At 46.3% G+C, this 23832-nt stretch overlaps 3 protein-coding genes across 8 annotated transcripts in view; 2 read left to right on the top strand and 1 right to left on the bottom strand.

The window, feature by feature from the left end:
• Window positions 1-3329, top strand: part of LOC123380990 (tetratricopeptide repeat protein 13-like) — a 49256-nt gene extending 45927 nt beyond the window's left edge. For all 6 annotated transcript variants that reach the window (XM_045040977.1, XM_045040967.1, XM_045040978.1 and 3 more), the window contains one exon: window positions 3057-3329. Coding sequence is in view for 3 of the 6 variants with exons in the window: in XM_045040967.1 (XP_044896902.1) it covers window positions 3057-3077 (21 nt within the window). In the remaining 3 variants the exon portion in view is untranslated. The remainder of the gene's footprint in view (window positions 1-3056) is intronic.
• Window positions 517-4027, bottom strand: LOC123381001 (tetratricopeptide repeat protein 13-like). The gene is made up of 2 exons (XM_045040979.1): window positions 3603-4027; window positions 517-1785 (listed from the first exon to the last, which is right to left on the bottom strand). Exons 1-2 carry the CDS (start codon window positions 3889-3891, stop codon window positions 1718-1720), a joined length of 357 nt encoding a protein of 118 aa, XP_044896914.1. The 5' UTR covers window positions 3892-4027; the 3' UTR covers window positions 517-1717.
• LOC123378920 (protein ARV1) lies at window positions 4012-22186 on the top strand. The gene is made up of 5 exons (XM_045040965.1): window positions 4012-4375; window positions 12240-12359; window positions 15063-15216; window positions 17825-18049; window positions 19095-22186. Exons 1-5 carry the CDS (start codon window positions 4166-4168, stop codon window positions 19235-19237), a joined length of 852 nt encoding a protein of 283 aa, XP_044896900.1. The 5' UTR covers window positions 4012-4165; the 3' UTR covers window positions 19238-22186.
• The last annotated feature ends 1646 nt before the right edge of the window (window positions 22187-23832 follow it).

Consider the following 23832-nt stretch of genomic DNA (forward strand, 5'->3'; position numbering starts at 1 on the left):
AAGTATACGGATCAGCAGATATTACTAAGGAAATAATGCACAAAAGGTCGGGAGGCCAGGTTCAAACCCTGGCTCTGCACTCCTCTGTGGGACCTTCCCCAACTTCTCTTTGCCTCAGTTTCACCTTAGGTAAAATGGGGGTAAAAACAGTACCTGCTGCAGTGTCGAGGATTAAATAACATACAGGGCGTATACACATAAAACCAGGGGGAAAAATTGGGGGAAAACCTTCTGTTCCTTATTTCTTCCTGAAATTCCAAACTACAAACAGGGCAAAGGTAGCAAGGAAGGGAAAATGATTTTTTTTAATGTTTATTTATTTTTGAGAGAAAGAGAGAGAGATACTGTGGGGTGGGGGGGTAAGGGACAGAGATAGAGACAGAGACAGAGACAGAGACAGAATCTGAAGCAGGCTCTGCACGGTCAGTGCTAAGTTCGACTCGGGGCTCAAACTCATGAACCATGAGATCATGACATGAGCCAAAGTCAGATGCTTAACCGACTGAGCCACCCAGGTGCCCCGGGAAATTGATTTTTATTTGAAAAATATGTACATTACAGCGTTCACGTTTTTAAAAAAGATTATTTTTCCCACAGGAAAACAGATGACCTGACGTTTGTGGCTATACATGTTTTTCAAATAAAATACAAAAACGTGCCAGGGGAGAAAGTTGAAGGGGGCCTGGGAACAGCAAAGTCAGGCTGAGACCGCTGGTGCCCCAGTCATCTATGCTTATCTGTGCAGCTGGACCTCGATGGGGTTCAGCCCACTGAGCTCGAGGCTGATCCCAGGGCACTGGATTCCATTTGATGGTGGTCCACACAGCACAATCAGCCATTGCCAGTGCGCTGTTCAGACCTATGGGCTCCCACCATAGGAAGACACATATTGTCTTTGGCCCTGTAATCACTGGGGGTTCGGTCTTATGAGAATACCCATACAGCTCATTGGAAGGTGTGCAGATTTAGACCCAAGCAGGTGTCAATTCAGCCTTGAATCCGAAAGCTGTGGGAAGGCTTCTGAAAAGTGGCGGTGCTTCTGTGTCTGTCCTCTGCATACGGACTGGCTTGACACGGACAGGCTCGTGGCTGGAAAGGCCAGCAAGTGATGATGACGTGATGAATGGATGGTGAGGCTCTCAAGAACTGATTCGTTCTGGATCCTGGCACTTATCTAGACCTTTCTGTTGATCGGAAGGGGTTCTGGATTCAGAACCTCTGGGCTATGATATGATTAGTTGTAAATCCTGAATTTGTTCCCACATCTGTTCTTCTTAGGACAGTGAGGGAATGGGGCAGTTTCACAGGGTCCAGCTTCTACCTACTCGTCCAAAATGAAGAGGGAGAAATGAGAGACATTTGGGGAGTCTCTACCATGACAGAGATGGCTCCTGTCACGTCCCACAGCTGGAGTGCCAAGAAGCATAAGCAGTTGCCTTTGGGAATTATTAACTGGGAACAGCAGCAGCAGCCAAGTGACTTCGGCGCCTGTCAGCAACTGCGGGACATTCACGTCACCCCAGGGGAGGCTGGCTCAAAGACTCATGCCACACATTTCCAACAGCACATGTGGAATGCCAAACTAAGAAACCAAGTACTAAGAAACCTCATGGGGGGAGATAAATGAAAAACTGAAACATCTGACAAATTATGCTTAAAGCCTCATTAAGATTGCGTTCATCCTTTGACGCAAAGAACTCTGGATGATGGTTTCCACCTATGAGGGAATGGTAGAATGGACAGGAAAACTCCTCCGAACGCCCGGTTCATGAAAACTTATATTACCTAGGGGAAAAGCATAATACAGGTCAGAGTTGGCCCAAATAGGGACTCCAAAGACTGGCATAAGCCATGGAGTGAAATGAGCCACCTAGATCAATACTATCAATCAATTTCATAATATAAATCAATTTCTAACTTCTACTGCCTAGAATCTGTGTCTCCTTGAGCCAGTGAGCATCACATGACCATACAAGGGAAGGGGAAATGAAGATTTACATAACACGTCCTATATGCAAGCACTCACTACAGATGTGTTCTCCTACCTATAATGACTTAGTGTCTAAGACAAAGCTTTGTCTGGAGCCTGACCACCTGGCCTCGTCCCTTTACAGCGGTGGGCCCGCAGGAAAGTGATGATTGCACCGTGTCGCGGTTTCCTCATCTGAGGAAAAGGAGCTACCATTCAATGAGGTAGTGACGGGTGTTCCAAAAGACTTAAGAAAATAGGCTAACCAACCTACTCTTACGACAGCACCTGGCATACGGCAAGCACTCCATATTATGTTGCCTATTTCTCACTTTCCCCGCAGCGCTCTTGTGAAGAAAATGAAACCCGGTAATTAGGTAACAGTGTCTTCAATTTACAGAGGCGGCAATTTCGCTTGCCAAGACAAGCAATTAACTTGTTCAGAGTCACAGGAAGCCACAGAGGTAAAAAGCCATTCTTTTCCCACTATACAATGCCCGCCGAGTTTTTTACGCTGTTACTAGCCAAGGCCCACTACAAAACAAAGTCAATGAGTGAGACTTCCTCAAGGGAGTCAGATTGTGCTAAAAGGAAATCAGAGTGTGCTAATCTTGACATCTCTCAACTAAAAAATGCTTATTGTCTTCCCAGTTACACAATGTTCAAGAACACAGCTGTCCAGGCTGTAAAAGCCACCAGCCAGCTTCTAGTGAATTAGGTAGACCTAGAGCTTTCAAAAGCAAGCCTTGAGGGAATTAGGGGGAAGAGGAAAAGGAAAGGAAGGGGAGGGGACTGAAGGGTGAAAAGATCCGATGGAAATGTCAAAACAAAAAACCACAAGCATATATTTGCCCCTAAGGCATCTGCCATGACTTACTAAATTGAGGGCAAAAGCGCCCAACTTAATCAATGAGATGGCCTCGTTCCAATACGCCCGGCTCTGACTTACACAGGCTGAAGGCCTGCGGGGCCCTCTTACTCACTGGGAGATACCGGACAGGTCACAGGTCAATCTTAAATAACTGGAAGCAAGATGTCATCGAGCAGAAAAAATAGGCTTACTCTTGTCTTCCCTTCTTTCTTCCAGGGATCGAATTTGGAGAGATAATGTTTAATACAAGACATCAAACCCAGGTCAGAGAACCTGATTTCCAGGCCTAAGAAGGGCCAGACGACCCCCACTCCGGGCGCGGGCCCCCCACTGGGCCCGGTCCTCCTCCGTCCTTCCGTTTTCCCCTCCCTCGCTCCCTCGGCAACCGTGGGGCACAGAGCGGGAACCGGGGCTGCCCCAGGCCACTTGCCATCTCCTCCTCCACCCTTTCGACAATTGCTGCAACTCCGAAGAGACCGCCCTGGTCCCCAGGAACATGCTGTCAGCTCTTTTCTCTATTCACCACCCTCCCCACGGCAGCTACCAGAGAAGGGCGCGCAGCGGCGTGGGTGCGAGCGGCGGGAAGCGGCCCCAGGATGACACCTCGCCGAGCCGGCTCCCCCAGGAGCACACGCCGCACCGCGGCCGGCGGCGGCGAGGCCCGGGCCGCCCGCACATCGGCCCCCGGGAGCCCGCCGTCCCCACGGCCCCGCCGTCCCCGCGGCCCCGGGCGACCCGGACGCCCGCCCGCCGCCCACTCACCGCCGCACTCGACCGAGTACTGGTCTCCCCAGTCCCCGGACTGCGGGCTGCAGCCGCCGCCTGCCTGGGCCTCCTGCTGCTGCCGATGCTGCAGCTCCTGCTTGAGCAGGGACAGCGGCGAGTAGTGCTCAGTGGCCAGCGCGCCCGGGCGCGGCCCGACGGACAGGACCCCCAGCAACAGCAGCACCAGGACGCGCCGGGCGGCGTCCGCGGCGGCCACAGCGCCGCCCCAGCAGCAGTAGCAGTAGCAGCAGCAGCAGCAGCAGCAGCAGCAGCCGGCAGGTGCCATCTTTCCTCAAGGCGCATGTGCGGCAGCCCTCGCCGCACGCTGCGGCCTCCCAGCCTTAACCCGCGGCGGGCAGGTGGGCCGTGGCAAGGGGGAGGGAAGGGGTGTGGCGTTGCCTGCTGGGAGTTGTAGTCCCAGCTCGGCCAGCCGCGAGTCCCCTTTCCGAGGCTGAGACTACGAATCCCAGCAAGCACCGCACGGGACAGGCTTTCCGGTCTGATGTCTGACGTCTTTCCCCGCCACTGAATCGGAAGTTCTCGGCTGCAGTTGCGTGGAAATGGGCACCGGTGGGCGGTATGGGCTACGGCCAGGCAAGGGCAACGCAGAAGGGGTGGTCGCGGGCAAGGGGAACACCGATGGGGTTGCAGCTACTCCCACTCCCACTGCTGCCTCGGCCTCCTGCCAGTACAGGTGCATCGAATGCAACCAAGAGGCCAAGGAGTTGTACCGAGACTATAACCACGGAGTGCTGAAGATAACCATCTGCGTGAGTTGCCAGGCGTGGGGTGTCCTGGGGAAGAAAATGGCGTGGCGGGATTTGGGGACCATGAGAGGCAGTGGGATATGTATGTCAGCGTTTTAGGGCAGAAAAATCAACGAGTTTCAGGCTCCTGTAATACAGTCTTCAGTTTAATACTTGACATTCCTGTCCGGAGTCAGTCGAGACTTCGCGGTTATCCATAGTGTTAAAGAACTCACTACCCTGCAGTGGTTTTCTCATACCCGTCGTGTTTGCTGGTGAGACCTAACGCGGCGGACGGATTCTCGAATGGAGATGGATGTAGGCGTTGTGCAGAGAAATTTAAAAATCGGATTATGTTGACATTTGAGTTCACGCCCAAACTCTTTAAATTTTAGCTGTTCACCCTTGCACGGGTAAATGTTATCATCCGTACACTCCATAACCTGTATTAAATTTTCCTAGAACACTTTATGTCGGGTTCATCCTTTGCGATGATCGAATGTATAGTTTGTGTTGTGTGCAACGCACTAAGTTGGACGTTGGTGACACAAAAACCAAAAATGACGAGTTAACGGGACTTTTTATGTTTAAAAAGTCACAAAATTGGAGGTTCTTTTTGCGGTATTAGCAAAGAACCAGCCGCATAGTAGGCAGTCAGAAGGTTTTTGTCCCATTTCTGATCTGATGATTTGCTAGTAATAATCCTCATTCGGAAAACATGGCCTGGTGTTAATACACAAGGGAGTGTATTACACAAGTGTAATACACAAGGGAGTGTAATTTAAACACACACACACACACACACACACACACACACACACACACACAACTTGACCCCACTTCCTCCTTTGTTTGGGCTCCCGCTCTTTTTCCCCGTCCCTTTGACAGCAAAAGTCCTTTAAGAGATATTTTTAATTGCTATCTCGATTTCCTTTCCTAGTTTCTCTTGAATCTTCTTCAGACACACTTTCTTCCCACCCAGCATTTCACTAGAAACTGTTCTTAAGATCACAGACCTCTGCTTTGCTAAATCCAATAGTCTATTCTCAGCGAACTGTCAGCAACATTTGACCTTATTACTTTCCCCTGGACACGCTGCGTGCACTTGCCAGGACACCAGGCTCTTCCAGTTTTCTTACCTTGTTGGCTGTTTCCTCTCAATCTCCTTTCTGGTTCTGTGTCACCTGCCTCACCTCTTAACCGTGAGGCTCAGTTCTTGGGCCTCTTCTCTGTCTACACTCTCTCCTTTGAAGAGCTCATTCTGGCTCATGGCTTTAAAGACCATCTACACTCTGACAGTTCCCAAGTTTGAACCTCTAGCCTGAACCTCTTCCTTGAATTCCAGAACACAAATGTCCAACTAACGACTTGATTTCTCCAGTTGGAGATTTCTAGTTATCTCAAACGTTCACAGTTAATGGCGGCTCTTCCGTGTTAGTTCCTAAGACCAAAAAAGTTTGGAGTCATCCTTGATTCCTTTCTCCCGCATTTATTTCCTTATTCGGGTGCTCGGCAGGTCCTGTTAATTCTGCCTTCAGAGCGTGTTCAGAATCCACTGTTTTTTCACCGCCTCTACTGCTACAGCGCTGGTCCATCATGTCTCACTGGGATTATTGTCATAATTCTTAACCTGTAGCGCCCTTGAACGTCTTGAGCCTCTTCACACAGCAGCCAAAGTGTTCCTTTTCAGATGTAAGTTAGACAGGGCGCCTGGGTGGCTCAGTCGATTAAGCATCTGAGTTGGGCTCAGGTCACGATCTCGTGGTTCACGAGTTCGAGCCCCGCGTGGGACTCTATGCCAACGGCTCGGAGCCTGGAGCCCGCTTCCGATTCTGGGTCTGCCTCTCTCTCTGCCCCTCCCCCGCTCACATTGTGTCTCTCTTTCTCGCGAGAATAAATTAAAACATATAAAAGTTTTTTTTTAATGTAAGGTAGAGGAGCACCTGGCCGGCTCAGGCAGTAGAGCATGAGACTCCTCATCTCCAGATTGTGAGTTCAAGCTGCATGTTGGGCATGGCGCCTACTTAAAAAATAAATAACTAAAAAATAAAATAAAATTGAAGTTTTCTCAAACTTCCCAGTGATTTTCCATCTCACTCAGAATTAAGGTCAGAATCCTTGCACTGGTTTATAAGGCTCATGTAGTCTCTTGCTACTCTCCATTATTCTACGGCAGTTTCATTGCCTCCTGATAGTTTTGTTATTGTTGTTGTTTTGGTTTTGGGGGGGTTTTTTTTGAGAGGGAGAAAGAGAGGATCCCAAGCAGGTTCCGTGCTGTCAGCATGGAACTCAACACATGGCTCAGTCCCACGACCATGAGATCATGACCTGGGCCAAAATCAGGAGTTGGATGCTCAACCAACTGGAGGCAGGCACCCCTGCCTCCAGATAGCTTTTAAACCAGGCAAGTTCCTTCCTCAGGGCCTTTGCACTGTGCCTGGAACACTCTTCTGTCAGGATCTGACATGGCTAATTCCCTCACCTCCTTCAAGTATTTTTATTGGCCTCTCAGAGAGGTCTATTCTGACCACCCTATTACAAATTGTGGTTCCCCCTGCCAGGTCTGGTATGCCTTATCACCTCTCCCTGCATTATCTTTCCCATAGCACCTGTCATCTTTGAATATTCTATAAAACTGACTTATTTGTTATTTATTGCTTGTCTCTTCCCGCTGAAATACAAGCTACACAAGAGATTACATATAATTTATTCATTAATGTAGCTAGATCATCCAGAACAGTGCCTGACACATAGTAAGTATGCAATAAATATTTGTTGAATGAACGAGCCATTTCTATGTTTTTAGATGGTGATATCCTTGTCCATCCTAGTACAAGGGAGAGAATATTAAGTTATATGGGATCTAAACTTAATAATTTTTGGACTGGCACAATTAAGTCATCTGTCTTTTTTTTTTTCTCAACGTTTATTTATTTTTGGGACAGAGAGAGACAGAGCATGAATGGGGGAGGGGCAGAGAGAGAGGGAGACACAGAATCGGAAACAGGCTCCAGGCTCTGAGCCATCAGCCCAGAGCCCGACACGGGGCTCGAACTCACGGAGCGCGAGATCGTGACCTGGCTGAAGTCGGACGCTTAACCGACTGCGCCACCCAGGCGCCCCAAGTCATCTGTCTTAAAGATGACAACCACATAACCATCTAACTAAAGTTAGCAATCTTTAATAATATAATATATATAACATAAATTATTATATATAATATAAATTAATCTCTATTTTTTAAAATTCTTGGCATTAAACTAACAAAATCCTTTTCCTAATCATCAGATGCTGGCTTCTCTATACCTTATTTATGGAAAGTAATTTTATGGAAAATAATTATTGGATAGCTGTTTAGGTCAGCCGCTGCACCCTCGTCTGGCTGCCCACCCGTTCCCCCAACATCGGCCCCTCTCACCTAGGAGACAGATTTTAGAATTATATTTGGGGTAATGAATGGTGGTACAGTACATTATTGTACACAGCCATTTCCTGATGAGATAAGAGTGGGTAATCTCCTTTATCATGATAATGCATAGTAATATGCATAGTAGCATTTAAAAAAAAAATTTTTTTTTAATGTTTATTTATTTTCAAGAGAGACAGAGACAGAGTGTGAACAGGGGAGGGGCAGAGGGAGGGAGACACAGACGCTGAGAAACAGGCTCCAGGCTCCGAGCCATCAGCCCAGAGCCCGACGCGGGGCTCGAACCCACAAACCGTGAGATCGTGACCTGAGCCGAAGTCGGACACTTAACCGACTGAGCCACCCAGGCGCCCCTGCATAGTAGCATTATTTAGGAAAAATCACTTCGTTGATGCTGGACTCTGAAAATTAAATTGCAAAATAATTTTTTAAAGGCCCTCCAAGTCGTGAGGGTAAAAAGTAAACAGTTTTTACACATCAGGCTATTTGTTCTGGAAAAATAGCCACAGTTGCTATAAGCTGGTAACTCATGCATGCTTCGATCCCTTGGCTACCAGCAATATACTCAGCCTGATCTCCTACCTGTATTTCTCATCCTTACCTCCCTTCCCTTTGCTCTTACATCTCCAGTGCCGTCCCCCGCAGCTTGCCCCTGTGTCTCCCGAATTTTTCTCCATCTAATGGAAGCATGTCACTTGCGTTTAGCCACTCCCTCTCCTTCAGCTTTTCACGGTTTCTTATAAGTAGGCTTAAAGATACAGTGCTTTTGACATCCTATAGTGCCCAGATTGTTTTGTGTGCTCAGATACTTGATAGGTTCATGATGGTGACAAGACAAGACTCCACTGAGATCCTCACAAGTTTGAGTTCTGTTCAGTGCGAACAGTATGGAGCCTCCACCCTTACATGCTGGATGGATGCAGAGATGGATGAGAGGGTATCCTAACCCTGAGGAGCTTCAAGTCTAGGGGGCTCCAGTTTTAAGATACATGTTTTGCTGATTGTGGAGCTAAAACGGAACAGGTTTGAGAATGAGTGGGGAAGGGGACGGCCCTAGAGATGATGGGGAGGAAGAAGTAGCAAGAACGTTCATAAAATATTGGCCAGCTTATATGCTGAAGGAGAGGTGATTTCCCAGGGCACTGAAGAACATAGCAGCAGAAAGTAATTCGTATCCATGGTAACATAGAGGTGGCGGAAATATCTGCGTTTCCGGGATGTGCATAGTCCCTTGTGCTTACGGATTTCTCAGAGGACAACTTTCTCTTTCGCGATACTCGTCCAGTCAGTAGTAAAGGGAGCGGAACGATTTTGCCAGAGTAAGAAAACATAATCTAAACGTAGCCGCCTGCCACTAGGGTGTTTTACTGTGTGTTTGTTTTGTGCCTGTGTGGGTTTCCTCCTTGCATTCAAGGTGGAGGGATCCCTCGTGGGAGAAGCAAGTAGCAGAGGCAGAACAAGGACAAATTAGGCTTAACCTGATAGGGAGGGAACCAGCGGGCTCTAATGAACTTTCAGTGCTTGTAAAATACTCAGAATGCTAGGAAGGGAAGGTGGGCGTAGCACATCACAGGGCATGTGACACCAGGAGCCGCCCCTCCTACGGGGATTCATGTCACCCTGTGTCCCTTCCATTGTAGCGCTTGCAGTAGCGTGCTTATGCATCCTCTTCTAAACTGTAAGGTCCTTGAGGATAGAGACTGACATCTCAAGGGGAGTATCTAGCATCCTGGAAGTGCTTGGTCCATAGAAATGGCTGGGAGAGCTGTTGCAATGAACGCTGTGGCCGCGACAGACACATTTGTCGGCCAAGTGATTGTAAAAGGGAAAACTGGGCTGCTGTCTTCTGCCACTTCCTCCCAAAAATTGTCCAAATCCTGGCTCAGCTCGACTTGCACTGCCGCCTCCATACGCACGGGTTTTAGGAAACTTTTTTTTAAAGTTTTATTTGTTTATTCTTGGGAGAGAGCGAGCGAGAGAGAGAGAGAGAGAGAGAGAGAGAGAACAAGCAGGAGAGGGAGAGGCGCAGAGGGAGAGAGAATCCCAAGCAGGCTCCGTGCTGTCAGCGCAGAGCCTGACATGGGACTTGAACCCACGAACCGTGAGATCATGGCCTAAGCTGAAACCAAGAGGCAGTCGCTTAACTCACTGAGCCACCCAGGTGCCCTTGAGGGAACTTGTAACGGACAGAGATAAGACCCTTGACCAGCCAGTGGTTCCATTTTACGATGCAGTAGGATCTCCAGTGTTGTTTGTAGAGAGGTGTTTTGCCCATGGGCAGCAGAGGGAGGGTGTCTAGAAAACAGCTCTTCGTCATGAATATAGGATGCCTGATTCCGCGGCTTCTGTCTAGACACTGGCTTACTCTTTGCCCAGCTGAAAAACTGTGAAATCGTTAACATCTTATGCCTCGGTGTGATTAGGCGTATTTAAATGAGGTAATAGCACGTCTCTCTTCATTGGTTCACTTGATGACTTAAGAACATACGCGTTTCTTGTAAATGACACGAATGAGGGTCGCCCGGGTGGCGCAGTCGGTTAAGCGTCCGACTTCAGCCAGGTCACGATCTCGCGGTCCGTGAGTTCGAGCCCCGCGTCAGGCTCTGGGCTGATGGCTCAGAGCCTGGAGCCTGTTTCCCATTCTGTGTCTCCCTCTCTCTCTGCCCCTCCCCCGTTCATGCTCCGTCTCTCTCTGTCCCAAAAATAAATAAACGTTGAAAAAAAAATTTTTTTAAATGACACGAATGAAGTGGAGAAACTCTTTCAGTCGGAAGTGGTTTTTCTTTACCTTCGGAATGCGGGGTCGATATCTTTCAATGCGCTTCATTTTTTTCCCTAGCACTTTGATGTAATTAAAAGGCCATCCCAGTATGTTTGCATATCCATCACTTCCATTTTTATTTTATCTTCTCAGAATTTCAAAATGTTTTATGTTTGAATTGTAGCCATTAGAACAGTTGCCTTAACTCAACTTTGTAACTAAAACTCTTTGAAATGTCACATTTCTAATGAGCTTGTTCTCTTTTTTAAAATATTTTTTATTGAAAAAAATTTTTTTAATGTTTATTTATTTTTGAGAGAGAGCATGCATGCGGAAGGGGCAGAGGGAGGGGGGACAGAAGATCCAAAGCGGGGTCTGCTGACAGCAGAGAGCCCCATGTAGGGCTCAAACTCACGGACCGTGAAATCATGACCTGACGCTTAACAGACTGAGCCACCCAAGCACCCCTCTGATGAACTCATTCTTGTACACGGTGTTATGTGTTCTGCCGGTGTTGGACTTTGATAACATTGTAATCACCTGTGTCCAAAAAAGTTAATGTAGTAGGAATTACTGAGAGCCCAGGTGTCTTGCTTCCGGTAACCTGGAACCAAGCTGCACTCCATTTGCTTATGTATAGCTCAGCATTTTCCAGCGTCTTCACCATTGTTCATCAGAGAAAGAGCATTTTCCTCCCATATTCTCAATGTTAATTGGGGGGGGGGGGGAGAGCTTCTCAGTATCTGCCACATTCTTTACTTGCTTTTAGCTCTCAGAAGCTCCGCGTGCAGGGTTACTTTTCTGAACCCCTTTCTCCAAGTCATGTTTCAAGAACCGCAGAGTTGGTGGCCATCTAGCCAATAGGCAACAGTTTATCAATGGAAGTACATTATAAATGTATTTCTTTATTTTATAACAATTCCTAAAAATTGAAAGCATTTTCTGGGATACTTTTCTGCCTAATCCAGTCTTTAAATCAAATATTTTTGGGGCGCCTGGGTGGCTCAGTTGGTTAAGTGTCCGATTTTAGCTCAGGTCATGATCTCGCTATTTCAAGAAGTCGAGCCCCACGTCGGGCTTGGTGCTGACAGCTCAGAGCCTGGAGCCTGCTTCAGATTCTGTGTCTCCCTCTCTCTCTGCCCCTCACCTGCTCATTCGCTCGTGCTCTCTCTCTCTCAATCTCTCAGAAATAAACACTAAGAAAATATTTTCTAAAAAAATCAAATTTTTTTTAGCTTCCTTACATATGAGATTAAAATATTAATATTTCTGGGGTGCCTGGGTGGCTCAGTCGGTTAGGCATCCGACTTCAGCTCAGGTCATGATCTCACAGTGAGTACCAGCCCCACATCAGGCTCTGTGCTGACAGGTCAGAGCCTGGAGCCTGCTTCGGATTCTGTGTCTCCCTCTCTCTCTGCCCCTCCCCTGCTCATGCTCTGTCTCTCTCTGTCTCAAATAAAAACATTAAGAAAATATTTTTTTAAAAAGATTAATATTTCTAGCCTAGAAGATTGTATTTAGTCATTTCTGAAACCAGAGCTTATGTGAACATTTTGTATCTGAAGAGAAGTTAATTTAAATAAATGCTGACATGTCCTTATTGCTATACAAGTCCCAAATAGACTCTGCTAGTTCAGAATCCTTTAAGATTTCAGAATGTATGAGTTTGCTTGTTCTAATATTATCTTGCATTATTTCAGAAATCCTGCCAGAAACCTGTAGACAAATATATCGAGTATGATCCTGTTATCATCTTGATTAATGCTATTTTATGCAAAGCCCAGGCCTACAGACATATTCTTTTCAATACTAAAATAAACGTAAGTTGTGCTAATTTTTTTTATTTTCTAATTTTACTTGATAATGCTCTTGCATTTTTAAAGAATAATTTGAACGGAATTAAAGAACGTTATTTTAAAAAGAAAGTCTATTAAGCATGGGTCTTTTATCTCAGCAGTGTCTGGAAGTTTCTAGAAATAGCAGGCATTGATAAACAAGGCACACAATGTTTAGTGAATATTTAAGAATACGCTCACTGGGAGGAAGTTGAAAAACTATAATCTGTATTGCCTTTTAGTGGGTTTCCTTTTGAAACAGATACCAGTTATTTCTACCAGAATAAAATTAAATATATCCAGGTAAGGAGAGAAATATAGCTAGAGGAAGTACGCGACCATTAAAAGAGAAATATTTTAATACAATGTATTACATTTTATATCCTGTTGAGGGAATTCCTTCCCCTCCCCCACGTTAAATAACCAGGGCAGAAACCAATTTGACAATAAATTTCATATATTGAAAAAAAATAAAAAAATAACCAGGGCAGTTTTTAAATTGCTAGAGCATTGATTCCCAACCTTTGGTACACAATGGAATCACCTGGGAGAGAGAGGGTGGATAGCAGTTCATCCTTCCAAGCCGAGGCCTCGCCCAGAATCAGTTACATCAGAATCTTTGGGGATGAGTTCAGGCATCAGTATTTCTTAAAACCCCCAGGTAATTCTGAAGTGCAGCCAGGAGAACCACTGTGCCAACTAGAAGAACCTCAGAAACCCACACTGATAGCTATCCTGGGACTGCATTGCATTTGCACACACTTTCTTTTCCCCACTTTATATTGATATAGAAAGTCCAATGGGTAATGGGTTTTATTTTATTTTTTAAAGTTTATTTATTTTGATGGGGCGCCTGGGTGGCGCAGTCGGTTAAGCGTCCGACTTCAGCCAGGTCACGATCTCGCGGTCCGTGAGTTCGAGCCCCGCGTCAGGCTCTGGGCTGATGGCTCAGAGCCTGGAGCCTGTTTCCGATTCTGTGTCTCCCTCTCTCTCTGCCCCTCCCCCGTTCATGCTCTCTCTCTGTCCCAAAAAAATAAATAAATGTTGAAAAAAAAAATTAAAAAAAAAAAAAGTTTATTTATTTTGAGAGAGTGAGGGGCAGAGAGAGAGAGAGGGACAGAGAATCCCAAGCAGGCTCCACACTGTCAGCACAGAAACCTGAGGCAAGGCTCAAACTCACAAACCGTGAGATCATGACCTGAGCTGAAACCAAGAGTTGGACGCTTAACCGACTGAGCCACCCAGGCACCCCAGGAGAAACATGTTGTAAAAAGCCGATTCTTGTTACCTGATAATTTTTATTTTTGCCCAAATTTCAGACTCTTTAGAACTTGCAGCTTTAAAAATTTCTACCTTTTAATTACTGTTTTTTCCATATATTAATTGACACTCATCCAGCATAGGGCCATTTTTTAAAAATTTATGTTCAGAACAGATGCGGGCGAGGACGGGGAGAAAGAGGATCTCTTTTGTACTGCTGATGGGAATGCAAACTGGTGCAGCCATTCTGGAAAGCAGTATGGAGGTTCCTCGAAAAATTAAAAATAGAAATACCCTATGACCCAGCAATTGCACAACTAGGTACTTACCCAAGGGATACAGGTGTGCTGTTTCGAAAGGGCACATGCACCCCAGTGTTTATAGAAGCACTATCAACAGTAGCCAAAGAATGGAAAGAGCCCAAATGTCCATCGATGGATGAATGGATAAAGAAGATGTGGTACATATATACAATGGAGTATTACTCGGCAACCAAAAAGAATGAAATCTTGCCATTTGCAACTACGTGGATGGAACTGGAGGGTATGATGCTAAGCAAAATTAGTCAGAAAAAGACAACTATCCTATGATTTCACTCACATGAGGAATTTAAGAGACAAAACAGGTGAACATAAGGAAAGGGAAGCAAAAGTAATATAAAAACAGGGAAGGGGACAAAACATAAAGACTCTTAAATACAGAGAACAAACAGAGGGTTGCTGGAGGGGTTCTGGGAGGGGGGATGGTCTAAATGGGTAAGGGGCATTAAGGAATCTACTCCTGAAATCAGTTGTTGCACTATATGGTAACTAGGATGTAAATTAAACAATAAATTAAAAAATAAAATAAATGAAAGTAAACATTTAAAAAAAACTTAAAACTTAAAAATAAATAAAATAGAAATAAAAATTTATGTTCAGAATAGTAGTTTCCTATGTGGTATGATGGAATCTTCAGGTTAAAATGTGTCCTCATTGCTGCTTCTGCCTATCCACGAGTCACGTGAATTCTGTGCTTGATTCTGTGTATAGGACAGATGCTGAAAATAGAGTGTGAAGGGTGGACTACTCTTTAGAGCGGTATTTCTTAGCGAAGGGCGTACATCAGAATCCCGCCTTGCCCCCAGGACTGTTTCAAAATTGCATGTGTAGGATTTACTTCCCAAGATTCTGAGTCAGGACTGGGGCCTCGACATTTGCAATCTGAAAAATCTCCCCGTGTGATTCTGATGGTCATTGCTGATGAAGAGCCATTGGGTTTACAGGCAACACAATTACACACTTAACCGGGCAGTCCTGAATTTGAAAAGCTGTGGGATGGGAGGTTCTTCAAAACCACAAGTACTTAGCTACGTCTGTGCCTACTCGATATTACGTGTAATTAGGTGTTTCTCTACCCAGTAAATGGCATTGTCTTTTTGGCTACCAGATGCACGGGAAACTCTGCATATTTTGTTTGCTTTGCGAAGCGTACCTGAGATGGTGGCAGCTTCAAGATTCAAACCAGAACACTGATCCCAACGACTTCATCAGATATGCCAAGGAGTGGGATTTCTATAGAATGTTCGCAATTGCTTCTCTAGGTACGAAGAAGCCACGCTTTCTGTTCTCAGCCAACTAGTCCCCACTATTCTGATCACAAGTGAAGTGGGTGGGCTTAATCATTGGTAAGAGGAGGGGGTTAACATAGGACTTGAGACTTGAACGTTCAGCTCTACTGCTAAGCTGCTAGATGAGTTTGTCTAAATTATGTGCTTGCTTGCTTTTTTATTTGTTACCACACATCTGTTACGGAAATGGTTAGGTTTATCAGATTAGAGAGTTTCGTAAAATATGTTGAGGCATACCATCGTCGATAAAACTCTTAAATTTAATTTCTGATTGTCCAGTTGAAAGACTCCCCAGGTCTCATCTTTATTAAAACAGACTGATAATGGCCAGACCTTATCCAATGTGTTGTGCTAATTGCATTGAACTCATGCAACCTGTTTAATAGGGAAAACTTGTTCTTTCTCTGACTGCATTCAGGAAAAGTGACTCCTGTCCCAAGTTCCTTAAGTTCAAGGAACTGCTTTTCTCCAGAATTCGAGTTTGTGACTGAGGTCAGAATTGTGTTGAATTAATTTCTGCCACTGTTTTCTTACTTACAGGCTTCCATGCTCTGCTTCTAAAACTCTTTGGTTATAATGAAATATTGTTTTAGCAATATTGAGTCTCCAGTGCACTGCAGTGTCATATTCCTGGACTGTGTGTCCTCTTTTGTCCCATTTTCTTCTCTGTTTGCTCTCACTTCCTTGGTCCTCTCATCCGTTTCTGAGGTTTTAAAATTTACATTTTAAGAATTCGCAAACGTATATAATAATATTAAAAACATCCTTGAGAACGTTGCCTACGCCAGGAACTAGAACCTAATGTAATTTTAAGCTTTAAAGCAAAACCTCTTAAAATTTCTGAGGATAAGCTCCCGTGTGCCCGTAATTTTTAATATAAAAAATAAACCAGGCTTATTTTCAAATAGTTCAGAATTGCTGTAGCACCTACTCTATAGTGGATATTTTGACACTCAGAAATTTTTCCTACTGTTACTTTTTTAATCCACTATTAGGTTCTGACCCCCTAAAATCGGTTATTAAAAAATGCCCTACATAAATATAGCATTTTATAATTTAAACACTGCTTTTACGATTTTATCAACTTAATGTTCACAACCATCCTCTTTGGTAGATAGGTTAGGTTCTCCCGTGGAGACATAGAAGCAGGAAGGCAATGATTTCCCCAAAATCCCACCGCAGCTTAGTGTCAGCACCGAGACAGGTGGCTCCCCGGGCTCCCCGTCTGGTGTTTTCTCCGTGCAGCCCTCTGTAGGCAGGTGAGGTCCTCCTGAACCCGGCTGATCCATGAAAGCCTCATAGTATCTGTCTTGTGAAAGACTGTGCAGAGCCCAAGGGCTGGTGCAAACACATAAATCTCTCAAGTTCTGAGTTAGATAGATGTGGAGGTTATCTGGTCCACCCTTCTCTCCAGTGCTAGAAATCCTTCCCTCAGCTCTGCAAAATGATCTAGCTTTGTTTGAGTATCTCCAGCAACAGGAGACGACCCACTATTAGATTGTTCTTGTTGTTAAGGAATTCTTTGTTGCTTTTATTACTTTTTTGGTCCAAATCTGAGGCTATAAGATGAGCCTGTTTGAGCAGATCTTTGCAGTTGACAAGCCCTTGGTGTCCCTGTCATGTAGGTCGACCGGCCAAAATTATTTTTGATTCTAATCACCTATGTTTGGAACCTCTTTAGTTTGACTCTGTTTGGTTATAAAACATTTTAGGAAGGATACAGTTGTCTCTCCTATAAGATGACACATGTGTTCCAGAAAAACCAGATTCTGCAGAAACGTACATAACATAGCTTATGGGAAAAAATAGAATTAGGGACAGATCACTCAAAACGTATGCAGCTGGGTAATCAGAGGACTAAGAGTCTGAACAAAAATAATACCACAGTTAAAAGAAATGTTAAAATCCTAGTTAATGGGAATAGAACAGCCCGTGCTCTGTTCTGTGGACCCAGTGGAACTGTGGCTTCTCCTGTACTGGACTCTATGAATACTTTCTGGAAGGATAAGGAATTGCACTCAGAAAGCTTGTTAACATGAATTAAGGAAGTTTTAAATTTAGATAACAGTATTCAAAATCTTGTAGATACTAGGTATTCAATAAATAGTGGAAGAATGAGCAAAGAAAAACATCTTCATATGCAATTCTTAGGCTGGGTCCCGTCTTTCGGACTTAAAAAAACCTCCATATTCCTGTATTATTCTTTCTGTGGAGGCCTCGAACACTGAAAATACCTAAACAGAGTCTTACTTCCTAGAAAGAGCTTCAGAGGGCCGATGATCACAATCCTAACGGACTGACTTTTGCTTCGGTGGGTGATGAAATACTCCACGAAAGAACTGTTGAACTATGTTTCTGAAATCATACCAGCAGGATTTGACACAAAAGGCAGGGGCTTATTAAAAAAAAAAAAAAAGAAAAGAAAAAAGAAGGAGGGAGGAAAAAGAAAATTTGATCTCGATAAAGCAATTCTAATGAAGTCAGCCGGTAAGTTGTATTTTGGAATTGTGGCTTATTTGGTTTTAGAGAGATATGGTTCAGATCGGGACATTCATGTGTTTGTCCTCCGTTCCCTCCTTAGAACAAGCTGCCTTTTTTACTGGCATCTTTACTTTCCTGTGGGTAGAACGACCGACGACAGCGAAAAAAAAACCCGACTTCATTTTGCTGCTGAAAGCATTATTGTTGTCGAGCTACGGAAAACTCTTGCTGATTCCAGCCGTCATTTGGGAGCACGACTACACATCCCTGTGCCTCAGACTCATCAAAGTATTTGTCCTTACATCCAATTTTCAGGCAATCAGAGGTATGTTTATGTTTTATCCTGTCTCCTCCGCGTTCAGCCCACACACAAGCTTAAAGCCTTGCGCCTCCGACACGCTCTTGCCAAACCTGTTAAACTCTGGAATTCTTCATAGAATAATAATAACAGGGCCTGGCACTCCTCTAATGCCTTATTCAGAGCGCGTAGTCGGTATTTGTTCACGTTAACCACGTGGTATTTTTTAGTGCTCAAAGTGCCTTCATGTGCAACATCTCAGTGCCGTGGGGTTAGTAGGGCAGCCGTTATTACCCTCCGCTTTGCGGATGACTTGTCCAAATGTACGTGGCGGGGCAGTCGTCAAGCCAGGAAGCACAGCTCCTGCCACACCAAAGAAGGGATGAGCAGCCTTGGGGGTCTTCATTTTCCCCATCCGTTGTGAGAAAGAAGGGTTATTTTAAATGAGGCTGCTACCTGATACCTTTTATCGTAATGCTTCCTGTTAAACTCTCTGTTTGTCTCCGGGTTTGTTTGTTTTTGTTTTGTTTTGTCGATCTCTCTTTTTTTTTTTTTTTTTTTTTAACATTTATTTATTTTTGAGACAGAGAGAGACAGAGCATGAACGGGGGAGGGTCAGAGAGAGAGGGAGACACAGAATCCGAAACTGGCTCCAGGCTCTGAGCTGTCAACACAGAGCCCAATGCAGGGCTCAAACTCACGGACCGCGAGATCATGACCTGAGCTGAAGTCGGTCGCTCAACCGACTGAGCCACCCAGGCGCCCCATTGTCGATCTCTTTATAACCTTAAAATCTGTTCTTAATTTTCTCCCTCAGTATTCATGGAAATCTGTGTCTTGATTTCAGGAGGAGAAACTTCGTGTGTTTGTTATCGGCACATGCTTTGTTTCTCTCCAGAGGTCCGTAGATTTTTAAAAAGTGGGAGAGGATAACAGCACCAGTTAATAAGAACAAATAGAGATTTTTCTCAAAAACAGCTTTACGAAAGAGTTCCATTCAGAATGCCACGTACTTTACATGCTGACATCACTTAAACTCTTAAGGACTTACTAGTTGTCTGTTCTTTCCCAGTGACCCTGAATATCAGCCGAAAGCTCTCCTTTCTGGCCATCTTTAGTGGCTTACTGGTGGAAAGCACCATGGTCTACTTCTTCCAGAGGATGGAATGGGACGTGGGAAGTGATTGCACCATCTATAAATCTCAAGACTTTTGAAGAGGGTACAAAAGCCTCTTAGCATTCACACACGCAGACGGGCGTCCTCCTCAAATGAGACCAACGCCATCGCAGAATCCGTAGATGCCCTTACGTGACCCAGCCCCTGACTGCCTCTGGGTCACCTCGGCCGCCCCCCCCCCCACCCCCCCGAGGACTTCAGTGCACATCTCTCTGGGTCCTTCACTTTAGGTCAAGGACATCCACATCCGTGCTTTGCTGCTTCCTGGGGCCCTATTCTCCGCCTCTCTGACACCGGCACGCCATGTCACTTGTAGCGGGACCTGACTCCGAAATCTGCCCCATTGGCCGCTGTCCCCCCCACCCCGCCCCAGTCCCTCATCCTCCCTTCCACGGGCCCTGCTGTGAGCTGCCTCTTCACCTTCCCTCCACCTCCACTTCTGACCGGCCTTGCTTCGCTTTTTACCCACCTGCAAATGTAGGCAGCTGCCAGTTCATCCCCATTAGTTCCCGAACCCATCAGCTCCTTGCCTTTCTGCCAGCCGCGCCTCATTCGAGCCGTTGGGGTGACTCCGCGGCCGTCTTCCCCATGAGGCCAGCGCTGCGCGTGCACAGAACCTCAGCTGGACCTCCGTGATGCCCCTCTGCCTTCGTGGTCACCTCCAGTGAACCTCCCCCACGCTCCTGCCTCCCGAGTCTGCCCTCCCGTTGCTGAGAGTCGAGCTGGTTACGCTATTGCTGGAGCTTTGTTCCTTCTTCAGCTCAAAACTCGTTTGGTCGCCTGCCTTCTTCCCTCCTTCCCTCCCTCTGGTCCTGGACCCGTGCTCGTCTTCCTCTCTGGGCTGTTTGCTCCCTGGAAGCGTCCTCTCCCCCCCCCCCCCCCACCCAGCTCACAGTCAGTCTCCTGGCCCACAGCCTGGCCCTCCCTGCAGCCTGTGCTGGCCGCGCGGGGGGCCTGGAGCAGACCCAGAGGCCGGTTTGGGGGTGGGGGTGCAGGCGGCGAGGGAAGCACAAAAGTGGCGGGAGAGAACCCCAGGTCCGAACCTTCTCCACTGCGGAAAGGCCGTCCTCCCTCCTGTGGCCTCAGTCTCCCCTCATGCTCAGCCAATGCTCTTCCTTTCCAGGTCTTCAGACACAGCTCTTTTCATTGTCCTCTCCCGTGCCCTGGCTCCTTCCCCTCTGCAAACCGTACCCGCACAGCTGTCTGTTCTAGAACAACTGGTCAAGCCTGCTTCTTCACCGCCTTTCCTCTTTGTAGGACATACTTTCTCCCATAGTCTCCTGACTCTGCCCTCCTAAAAATCAGAGGGAAGCCAGTTGCCAGGTCTTTGTCAGACTCCTCCCTTAGCTCTGCTCTGGAAGCTCACCCAGAGCCCCTCCTTCTGAGACCGGCCGCCCGTTCTGTCGGTCTTTTGTTCACCGGCTTCCCAGCCCCGGGACTCTGACCTCAGCTTCTCTCCTCTCTCTTGCCGTTCACGTTCAGCTCCTAGGACGTAGGCCTCCCAGACCCAGCACCTCCAGCTTGCCCCTCTGCCCGCTCCCTCTGCCCGTCCACTGCCTCCCAGGCAGTGCCAGCACGGCCCCGCCTTCACCTCTGAAGCTGAACTCCAGCTCACCGCCCTGCACCCACCCAAACAGAATCCTTGCCCAAAGCTTTCCTCTGGAAACGTCCCTTTTCACTCAGACCCCGGGTCAGCTCTTGTCTCCTGCCTGAAAGGTTACAACAGCCTCCTCCCAGGCCCTCAACCCAGACCGGCGCCACGCACCGTGGTGGCGTCCCTCCATGTCTGTCCTCGTCTCTTACTGCTGACCCTGGAGGTTCTTGTCTCTTCCTGAGGAACGACTTTGTATGTTCTCTTAGCATAAGCGTGGTCCTCAGTGTTCCGGTCCCAGTTTGTTCTCCGCAGACGTGTTCCTACCCCCATCTTCTATTACAGCCTCCGCACTTCCTCATATGTCTTCTGCTCTCCCCGGGGCCTGGAGTGGCCTCGTCTCTGCCCAACCAGATAGAGTCAGTCATCTTGGCTTCTCTGTGGAAGGAAGGCTTTCCAAAAACTCGAGTCTGTGGGCTCACTCCCGTTCACCCCCCCCCCCCCCCCCCACTCCCCAAGGCCCAGCCCAGCACCACAGCGGTCGTATCCAGGATTTCCGGAGACTGTTCTGGTCCTACTTCCCCAGGTGCTTCCACTGGTCACGCGATCCACTGTAATTTCCAGTCAGGAAAACAAAGTCACCTGCCTCACAACTGTTGGAAAACCATTGTCCTCCTATTACGTTACCTCATGTTTTATATTGTCCACATCTTCTATTCCGATTCCAAGCGTTTATGCCTGACTCCCCCCGCCTGGGTAAAAGGTTGGTTCTGGGAGAGACTGGGTGGTTTATACATGAGGAGATAGCATGTTTCCCAAAGTACAGGGCCTGCCCCAAGAAGAATGTGTTGAGTTGATTTTGAGCAGAATGTGTCACCCTACATACTTCTTTTACTGCCCACAGTTGTGTTCTTTATTATCTGTGGCACAACCAACTGCCCTTGCAACAGAGAAGACATAAAATACAAACCAAGCTCCTCATTTCTGTTGAGCAAAGCGACGCAAAGATTTGGATACACTTCCTGAAAAAGAAAGCTATGGTTATGGCATCGGAAACCCCCCAAAACTACCACATAGCCCCCATAAGAAACAACCGAACCACATATAGGCACAGACCCAGGCAAGCTCAGAGCCCGGGGTGCTGCCTGGGGAATGAGGGATAGGACAAGGGGAGAGTCCTACTTTGTAGACCACTTCAGGGAAGCTCTGGAAATGGAGGAGGAACGTGAATCCATGATCCACACCTAATAAAAGATCCATGTTTCGTTCCTTTGACATGTTTATATCTTTTTAATTTAAATGGTAAGTTACTGGCTGTAAATAATGTATTTAAAATAGTATTGTGTTCTTACAACAACAGAAGTATTTTTCTCTTAATAAAGTCAAAATAAACAGCTTTTGTGAATTTTTCATGAATTCAGTATTTTCCCCTGTGACTAAGCTACTGTTTAAAAATGGCTAACCCAGGGGCGTCTGGGTGGCTCAGCAGGTTAAGCATCCGACTCTTGATTTCAGCTCAGGTCATGATCTCACAGTTTGTGATTTTGAGGGAGGGGGAAAGGAAAGGAACTTTCCAGTGTCCCTGGAGGGAAAATAACCATGCATGCCAAGCCCTGGAGGGCAGAGAGTGTAACATGTGCAGGGAACCGAAGAGCCCACACAACTGGGTGGAGCGTGGGTGCTGGGGGTTTTAAAAATGAGCCCGGGAAGCTACGTAAGGTCAGATAACAGAGGGCCTCGGGAATTGTAATTTATCCCGAGGATGATGAAACCAACACAGAACGCTAAAAAGAAGATGCCAAGGTAAAAAGTAAAACCAACTGGAATGACCTTGCATAATAGCCATAGGATGGAGCCTGTAGAAAAAAAATGACAATGTAATATGCTGGTCACAGCTTTTCGAACCTTTGACCTGTCAGCTCGTCAGTGAAGACGAACACATCATGATCTTTTAATCCACACTCGATACACCCCCAATCTTTCTTGAGCACCACAAAGGTATTTATTTTTATGAAAACAACTATTCGAAACCCTTTCCCTGAGGGGCGCCTGGGTGACTCAGTCGGTTGAGCATCTGACTTTTCATTTCGGCTCAGGTCACGATCTCATGGTTCCTGGGTTCGAGCTCCGCATTGGGTTTTGTGCTGACAGTGCGGACCCCTACCCCGCTTGCTCTCTCTCAAAATAAATAAATAAACTTAAAAAAAAAAATATATATATATATATATATATATATATATATATATATATATGTATATATATATATATTTTAAACCCTTGGTGTTGGTGAGCCGGAGTCAGCTAAAGGCTGTGCAAGGTATAGTAGAAGACTACAGAGGAGACCCATCTGATCCAAATCTGCACTCGGAGTCCATCCAACATATTGGTTATTACATCCTCCTTGGGCCGAGCCGAGAAAGGGTAAGACTCCAGGAACACCGCAGAGAGGCCACCCACAGGTGCCCGGCAGGTGCGCTTGAACTAGTGATGAGTTCTCCCCCACCCCACGGAGTTCATCTTTCTCGCCTGTCAGCAGCCCTACGTATTTTTCAACATGTTTTAATGAAAAAGTTCAACGATACAAAAAAGTTACAAGGATTCTGCAGTGAAAACCCATATATCCACCACCTACGTTTTACAGTTGTGACATCTTTCCCTGACTTCTTTTCAGGTTTGTTTCTATGAGGAGTCCTGAGATGACAGAATCACTCAGTTAGTTACACTGGGAAGTTACAAGGTAGCGGTGGTACTTGGAGCTTTAGAAAGGCGCCTATGATTTCCAAGACACCCCTTCCCTGCAAGATCGAGATGTGGTCTCACAACGACAGCAAAAGGTATTTATATGCAAATCCACTGGAAGCTATAAAAATCAAATCCCTTTCAGATAGCCCCGCTTTCATTGCAAGTATATGTATTCAAGCCACCAAAGAAAACCTGCCCCCTACTCACAGTCTGATGGGTTATGGTCACACGGTGGCTACTCTGACAGACCCCAGCGCTGGCCCTGGAGTGTTTCACATCACCCAGAACCAGAGGAAAGCG

This window comes from Felis catus, chromosome D2 (genome assembly GCF_018350175.1).
Source record: "Felis catus isolate Fca126 chromosome D2, F.catus_Fca126_mat1.0, whole genome shotgun sequence".
Classification (NCBI taxonomy): Eukaryota; Metazoa; Chordata; class Mammalia; order Carnivora; family Felidae; genus Felis; species Felis catus.